Below are 8,455 nucleotides of genomic sequence, written 5' to 3'. Positions count from 1 at the left end.
AACTCCTGCTCCTCACTGGAAGCGCTTGCCACACATCAGCCTGCGTTCTAACCCTCAGTTCATCTGCAGGCTTAGGGTAGAGGACCGGTCCAGTCATAGGGAAACAGCAGTGGGGTAGCTGGCCACTGTCCTAGGTCAAGGAGAGCAGGGACTGGCCAGGGGCGCGCGGTGAGAGGGGAGGGCTGGAGCAGGCGGGGACGCAGGGTGGGAAGGGGAGGGGCGGGCTAGGGGGCGGGCGGCCCCCGGGCGTTTCAGCATCCTGGCCCGGCCACGCGAGCTCACACTCAGGCTGGCAGGCCATGGGGCGGAGGACCACAGCACTGAGACTGCTGCTGGCGCTGACTGTGCTGGTGCTGAAGCCATCACCGCTGCAGTCCGGACAGCTGTCAGGGTCGCGCTGCCCCGAGCCCTGTGACTGCACGCCTGACGGGGCCCTGCGCTGCCCTGGCCCTCTAGCTGGCCTTGCCCGACTGTGAGTACACCGCCCCCCCCCCCGTCCCTGCCTTTTGCTACTCAATGTTGGGCTCCTTTGCTGGACAGCAGGACATAACTTTTCCCCCTAGCAAACTCCTCACGCTTCCCAGTGATGAAGACCCAGAGCTTGAGATTGTCTTTACTCCTCCTTCACAGTCCTGACCTGCACTTTCCCCATGGGGGAGACTGAGGCAGGTGACTTAAAACTGCCCCAAAACCACAGGAGGCCTCTCTCTGCCGCTGCCTGAAGTTCTGGTGGAACGGGAACTCCTTCACCAGCATTCTCTGCCTGAGCAGTCTGAATGGGTCTGAGCCTTGGCCAGCGGGGTCTAGGAAGGCTGCTGTGGGCTCCTTGCCTGTAGTATCGGGGCTCTTCGCTAGGGCCAGGGGTGACCTGATTTGTCGGCAGGGAAGGCAGCAGTCTGGCTTCCGGCCACCAGGTGAGCTCTTCAGTGCCAGCAGCCGTGTGCTTGCACATTGTGCCTAGCCAAGCAGTGACAGAAGCACACTGGCTTCTGCTGTGCCACTCGCACTTGGAAAAGGCGCTGCAGCATCAGTAAGCAGAGAAAGGCGACTGCTTCCTGAAGTTATGGGATGAAGACGGGAGGGGGCTACTAGTGCCAGGATACCAAATGCCCTCCGGTTTGGAAAAGCGTTCCTCATGTTGCATGATCCTGTTTACATGGAAATGGCCAGATGGATGGAAGGCAGGAAGAAAAGTCCATCCCCCAGGGCTGAGGATGAGTGGGCAACGATGGTGTCTGGTAACATGGGGAAGGCTGGGGTGATGAGTTTTTTCTAAAACTGGATTGTGGTAATGGTTTCACGTAAGCACTCTAAAACCATGGCCCTGTACACTTGAAATGGTTGAATTTTACGTTATACAACTTAAATTTCAGTAAAACCACCAAAGGAAGCAGGAGGCAGCCCACACGCACCAGGTTGGCGGAGGTCTTCCCTGGGCTTTGCACGAACCAATGACAGTCCCCCTGAGCACTTGGTCTGCCCCCTGTGGACAACTTAATGGCCTTCTAGGAATACTGTGGTTGAGAGAGACAGTTAAGGGTTGAGGGGTTTCTGTTAATTAGCTTCCATTAATTATCTTGTCAGCTCTAATCCCTGAAGGTGATGGCCACGCTGATAGAATTTGTTTCAATCAATCAACAAATGCGTGGAACCATCTCCCAAGTTCTGGCTTGTCCTTCTGTGGCAAGCCTCCCGCACTGCGCCTATGAGTGACTGTGTGACTATCAACCCTTCTTTCACGCATGGAGCTCACCCTTTAGAAGACTCTTGAGATCTAAGTAGGTGGGAATCCCTTGCTCCGTGTCCCTCAGCTATCATGCTGCAAAGAAAAACTTTATTAATTACCTATCTGCAGTTGCTTGTCTTTCTAAGAAAATTATTTTTCCTTTAATTAAAAAACTGCCCCCAACTTATTCAGCATTGGTACTGGGTGGTAACTGCCCCTGCAGAGGAAGATGGAGAAGGAATAGATGAGCCACATCCTAGCCACTTTGATGTTGAGCTGCTCACGTGTTGCCTCGGGTGAGGACCCTGACAGGCCCCTTCCCTGAGGAAAGCAGAAATGAAAATGCAACACACTATTGGACTGTCCCACAGCATGGTTTAACAAGCCTTCAAGTAGATGCAGTGCTCATCCTGGCCAGGTGGGAGGCAGGAACACCAAAATTACAGTGAGCAATTCTGATTCTTAGGAGTTGGCTCTGAGGGCTTGGAAGCCCTTTTCTATCCACAAGGGATCCTAGAGCATCCTCAGCATTCTCCACAGGGCCTACCTTAGCATCCACCACTGTGAGCATCCTCTCCTAGACATCTCAAGAGCCCCTCACCAAGCATGGCAAGGTCACACTTCCTGACCACCAGATGACTGAGAGGTGACCTTGTTCTTCAGCTGTGAGCTCTGTGGAGGTAGAGCCACTGTAGGAACAGCACTGAGAACCCAACCTCCTGGTTAAAATACCGAGGCACGTGGAAAGACAGGAAGGCTGCCAGTTCCGAACAATGTTTCTCCAAGTGTGAACGTGGGCCAGCAACACTAGCTTCTCCAGGCTAGACTGGGATCCCAGGCTCTGCCCATCATACTGAATCAGAGACTCTGTGAAATCACCATAGAACACTGAAGTTAAGAACCAAAGTGTTGCTCTTGATAATGGCATAAACTTCCTCCTGCTATATGTGCCCCTTCTCTATCACCTCCTCCATGCATATGCCTATTTATTGGAAGAAGAAGAATGCATAAAAGTAAAAAGCCCAAACTCAGAGATAGATGAGAACCAATCAGGACAATGGAAGGTTTTCTTTTGTTTTTCCTCATAGAGAATGACAGGCAGAGGACACTAGAGATGAAGGAGGACATATTTGTTAGTGTGAACTCTCAAGTAGAGTAGATAGAGAAGCCTCAGTCTAAAACCTCAAGGAAAGATGTAGTCTTAGGAAATGGGCAGTCTGTGTCCTGGAAAGAAAGCGAGTGATAAAGGTGTAAGGCGATATTGAAAGAAAGGATAGAAAATAAAAGTGGAGGGCCACAGGCTATCACCCCTCATAAATTTATCATTTGTGATGAGAAGTGAATAAAGGAAAAAAAATCACAATACAGAAAGTGCTCTGGATAATAAATTATTGGAAGTTAATAAATAGAAGAGAGCTGAGGTTTTGAAGTCAGGCTGACAAAAGGGAGCTGTGGTCTGGCATGAACAAGTATGCAGGGTTAGGCTTTGCAGAAGGGAGGGGCACCCAGGCTGTGGAGGTTCAAAAAAGGGAGTACTGCAAAGCGCCTCAGAATTCATCAGTCTCCCTCAGTAGATACAATTCTGCTTCAGTCATTTCAGTCATGCTGAAAACTCAGCCGTCCAAGCCCTTTGTCTGAAGTTCACTATTTTGTTTAAAAAGCACAAAAAGTGCATGAGTGATAATTGCTTATCACTGACAACCCGCTGCTGGCAATTTTTCAAAATGACATTGTTCAAATTATTCATATTTTTCCCTCCCTTCCATTTCTCATTAAAGACATAAGTGTTTAAAACCTAAACTATGACACAAGAAACAGCCTCCTACATTTTCATTTGTCTTAATGGGGGGTGGTAAATGAAAAAAAAATAATTTAAAATTTTCCCTTTCCTTTTTTCGTATTAGCTCTATGCAACTGGTTAGGGGAGGGGAGAAATCACCTTGCACGTAGTTATATAAAGATCTTTGTCTCTATGACAACAGGAAGGTTGATCTGCTTGATATGGAAACAGCTTCTGAAAACCTGTAAGTAAGTAAATGGTAATAATAATCATAGCAATTTATTTTTTGCATGTTGAGCCTACTGAACAGAGATTAAGCTTCTAGATGCTCAGTTATGGCACAATCCAGACTCTGCAAAGAGAACACCTGAGAACCCACTGGTTCAACACACCTGGAAGATGAGCATCCGGCACTTTCCTGATTCTCTCTCTCGGCCCCCATCCAGGGGGGCCAGCGCTAGTACAGCACTCAGTGCAGTGATGGTTGGCACACATAGGGACGGTGGCTCTGTTCTGAGAAGCTGATCAAGGGAGAAACTCACAGGAGACAAGTGTGGGAGGAGAAAGAGGGAATAAGGCTCTAAGAATCCTAAGGGACCGAGTTCTCCAGAGAAAGGCTTTGTGGCTCAAGGGTAGGAAGCTGAACCTTGACATAAAAAAAGAAGGAAACATACAAGAACTACATGTCCCACTAGAGGGGCCTGGCCAGAAAGAAAAGAACAAAACTGAGTGAGTCCTTCCTTCTCCCAGACCTGCTGGAGAAAAAAAAAAAGCATTTTAAAGGAAGATGAAAAGTCATGAGAAATCTTTGAGTAATTACCCAGAGAACTGTACAAAATGTTGTACCGTTGACTAATTCAAGTCACTGTTTGGTGCTTGCATGCAGAGAGATAAGAACAAACCATGGTTAGGAATCCCTTTCCCTTGAAGCCTTCACCATGCTTGCTACACACAGTACACACATGAGCGCACACACACACTCTCACACACACACATATACACACACTGCCCCAGGCTCTCTGCATACTTGCCTTGACAGCCTGCAGTCACATGTCTTCCATATTTTATCTTTTGTTCAAATGTGCCTCCTCTAGTAATCTAGGTATTTGAACCTCAGTACCTTGGCATTTGGGGAGTGATGGTTTGTTGTGGAGGACTGTTGGCCATCATCCCTGACCCCTGACTAGATGCCAGTAGTCACTGTTCTAGCAAAATATGACAAGCCAAAATAGAAAGGCTTTCTGAAAGCAAAACTTCCCTCGGCTTTTGATTTCCAACCAAAGTGCTGGAGTGAGAACCATTTGAAGAAGTCTGACTCAACTCAAGAGTCCCAGCATTTCATAGGCATTATGGTGATTAAAGTGTTTATCAAACTGTTCCATCATTGAATTGAGTAGACAGGCTGGGTGTGGCAGTGCAAGTCTATAATCCCAGCACTCAGGAATCTAAGGCAGAAGGATTGTCCTATGTCTAGCAATTCAGGGTCAGTCTTGTTTTCACAGTGCATGCAAAGCCAACCCAGGAAACTTGATGAGGTAGATTAAGAGAACAATAAACCTATGCAAAAGGGAGAATATATGCTAACTCATGCCACAGCTAAACATCACTTTCTAAATCTCCATCTACTCAAGGTCAGTCCCAGTGAGGGGTCTGTGGATAGTCAGGGGAGTTCTTTGTACCTTTGTGTTGTGTTAGCATCCAGACCCTACAGTCTGCTGGCTCTCTGTCTGTCTTTTGAACCATAAATAGCACCTGTATCTCCAGAAAAGCAAGGCCTGGCTGGGGGTGTAAGTATAGGGTCCCAGAGCAGGGAACACCAGCTATCAGATCACAGGAAAGTGTCTGGAGAACAGAAGAGTGAGTTTTCCAAGCCCCTGCATGCAAGAACTTAGACTCCTGCAAAAGTTTGATCTTTTGATAGCCAGTCCTGCCATGCTTTGAACGCAATCCTTACATTTGGATGAGCTGATAAATAGTCTCCTTGTACCAAGCTCTTCAAGGACCAGGCTTTGTTTTTAAAACCATCCTTTTAAAGACAGTAAATGATGCCCCTTAGCAGAATACTCCAACACAAACAGCTACTGAAACCTCAAGGAAAAGCTGAGTCAATAAGAAGCTGTTTGGCTTTGTGGGTAGATCCTTGCTTAGAAAACAGGAATGCCTTGGGCTATCTGGGGTTTTGATTGTTTAACTCCAAAATCTGTGAATCCAGAGCTCATTTCTGCTTGCTAACCTACTACTATCTGTCTCTCAAGCCCATTAGTTGTCCTTCATTTATTTTTTTTATTTTTATATTATTTATTTGAGGCTGAAGAGATGACCCCACAGCTAGCAGCACATACTGCTGTTGTGGAGAACCCAAATTTGGTTCCCAGCACCCATATCAGGTGGCTTACAACTGTGTGTAACTCCAGCCCCAGGAGTTCTGTCACCCTCTGGCCTCCTCGAGCACTTGCATACACACATTGAACATAAACTCATGCACATACACAGAGAGAGAGAGAGAAAGAGAGAGAGAGAAATTATAAAATACATAATTTTAAAAATATTTATTTATATATATGAGTGTTTGCCTACACGTATGTATATACACCACATAGGTGTCTGGTGCCCAGTGAAGCCAGAAGAAAGTATTAGGTCCCTGGAATTAGAATAACAGGTGGTTGGGTATGAGCCATCACAGGGGTGTAGGAATCAAACTCAAGGTCCTCTGCAAGCGCAGCATGTGGTCTTAACCACTGCTCTATCTCTCCAGCCCCAGACTTCGTTTCTTAAAGTAAGGCAACAAAATCCTCTTTCCAAAATGCCATCTCCCAGAGTACAGGCTCGAGGTCCCTTAACCATGAGTAACTCTGGTTGTTCATGAGGTTTTGAATCAGGAAACAGAGAGAAGCCTTGTTTGCTTAAAATGGAAGTGCCCTGGCTCTTTGAACCAATGTTCTCTGTACCTGCACTTTCTCTCGCTTTCAGAAAAAAATGCAGAATTTAATGAAGATTAGCAAATTTCCCACCAGTTCTATTCGTGATTTTAGAAGAGAATTAAGAGAACACCTCTCACCAGGCTCTGGCTTATAGGCAGTTCTTAGTGGCTTCTCCCCTGGGTCTCCATCTTTTCAGCGTCCACACTGTTGGGAGATGACACCCCTCCTAGGGAGCCAGCTGCTCACAGCTCCTCTGCACATGGCCTTGAATGATAGCCCTTTAAGGCCACCTTTGCCAAATTCAAAGAAGCCTATTTCACAAACAAACACAACTTAGAGAAGGAAGGCTTTGCCCCTTGCTGTCCTTGACTCTGATGCCGTGAGGTTACTCCTGGGCCCCTGACTTCTCATGACCATCAGCAGTAGCATCTTGAACCCTGGGGAAGGGATGCTCTGGTGTGATACGGCAGAGTCTGACACAGCGCCAAGATGGTCTGCTTAATCAGGATGACAATCCTGGGCAGTCTTGATTCTAGTACAAGCCCTCTTTCCTAATTTTCATTGCATATTTGGCCTAGCAGTAAAACCCCATGCCTTGTATGCAGAGAATGTAATGGACCCTGCCTCTGTGTGGGGCTCTGTGTGAAGAGGATAAGCATGGCAACAGAGCCAAGAGTACTAGAAAATCAAGGCTTCACACAATGACAAAGTATTGTTATAACAAACTGATGACACAGGAAGACTGAAAAACCCACAGCCCAGATATAACTGCACAGCAAATACCTACCACCCAAGGGCCAAGTCTGACAGAACAGTGTGCCGGAAAGGTGTTCATTAGAGAATATCACCCAGTGGTTCCACTCAATCTGGAAGGGAAATGCATTAAAAAATCTCAAAATAACACAGCTCATTATTGCCTGGAGTCTAATGATCTGACAACCCAGCCCAAGCTGCCTCTGAAATATCCCTCCCCAGGTCTAAGCTGATTTCAGACTCAGCTTCCCCATAGGATAGCCAAACCCCTTTTGCATACTTTTCTTTCCTCATTTCCCATCCTAGAGCCTCAGTCTAAACACACACACACACACACACACACACACACACACACACACACACAATGTTCAGCTCAGACTTACTGATCCCTCAGGATCTATACACTGAACTATGGCATCCAAAGACTCCCACACCCTGCCGTCTGGGAACTCACAGTCTTCTGGTCGGTCGTATGAGAGAGAGGAACAATGCTCAGATGCCTGATGGGAATGCAGGCGCTTACAACCTGAGAATCATAAACATGGTAGAGTTCAGAGGTAGGAACCGTCTTTTTTCTAGCTAAAGGGACAAAGAAGCCTTGGTGAAGGGCATTGACCAAGTTGAGTTTTCTAATTTGAGGAACTTAACTCCATCCTCATATTAATTAACAGTATTTGGTATATCAGCTGCAGCTGGTTTGTACATGTTCAGTTCCAAAGGAAAAGAGAGGGAAAGATGTTTTAAGTATCAGAAAGGAGAAGCTTGTAATGAATGACCAAGCTTCCTGAAGCATTTCCACTGGGTCGCTGCCCTGACAACATAATATTCTCTACCTCTGAGAAATATTTTTGAGAAATCATTACAGATGACACAGACATTCCCTGGGGAGAATTCAACATGTAGTTTCATTTGCCAGAGTTATTCTTGACATGTTATATTATTGCTGGAAGAATTCTAGTTTAGAGGGCACATTGAGTTATTTTCCTGTGTGTCTTTAGGAAACTTTAAATGGATTTTGAGCAAGGGTTTAGATGTGTTTACCATTTTCCTCTGAGGCTTTATATTTTTAATTTAGTTGGTGCACAAATGACTTGGAAAAGCCATTATCCACAGAGTCTTCTTAACATCTTCATTCACAGGGTCTTTCATAAACCCCTTGTGGAAGCTTCCTGGGTGCTCTAGAAACGGCCATCTTAGATGCAAGGCACTCAGACCACACTTCCTACTGGGGAAGCGCCAACTGGCTGGAAGTTTAAATCAGTGAGCAAATGCAAA

The 8,455-nt window shown here is 46.4% G+C and overlaps 1 protein-coding gene across 1 annotated transcript in view; it reads left to right on the top strand.

Annotated features, from left to right (window-relative positions):
- The first annotated feature begins 299 nt into the window (after window positions 1-299).
- Window positions 300-8,455, top strand: part of Lhcgr (luteinizing hormone/choriogonadotropin receptor) — a 59,475-nt gene continuing 51,319 nt past the window's right edge. Inside the window, exon 1 of the mRNA XM_055623082.1 lies at window positions 300-472. Within this exon, the coding sequence (XP_055479057.1) occupies window positions 300-472 (173 nt within the window). The remainder of the gene's footprint in view (window positions 473-8,455) is intronic.

Source organism: Psammomys obesus, unplaced genomic scaffold (genome assembly GCF_907164565.1).
Source record: "Psammomys obesus unplaced genomic scaffold, mPsaObe1.curated_primary_1811, whole genome shotgun sequence".
NCBI lineage: Eukaryota > Metazoa > Chordata > Mammalia > Rodentia > Muridae > Psammomys > Psammomys obesus.
Note: the sequence above shows the minus strand (reverse complement) of the source record. Positions and strands in the feature narration are given on the sequence as shown.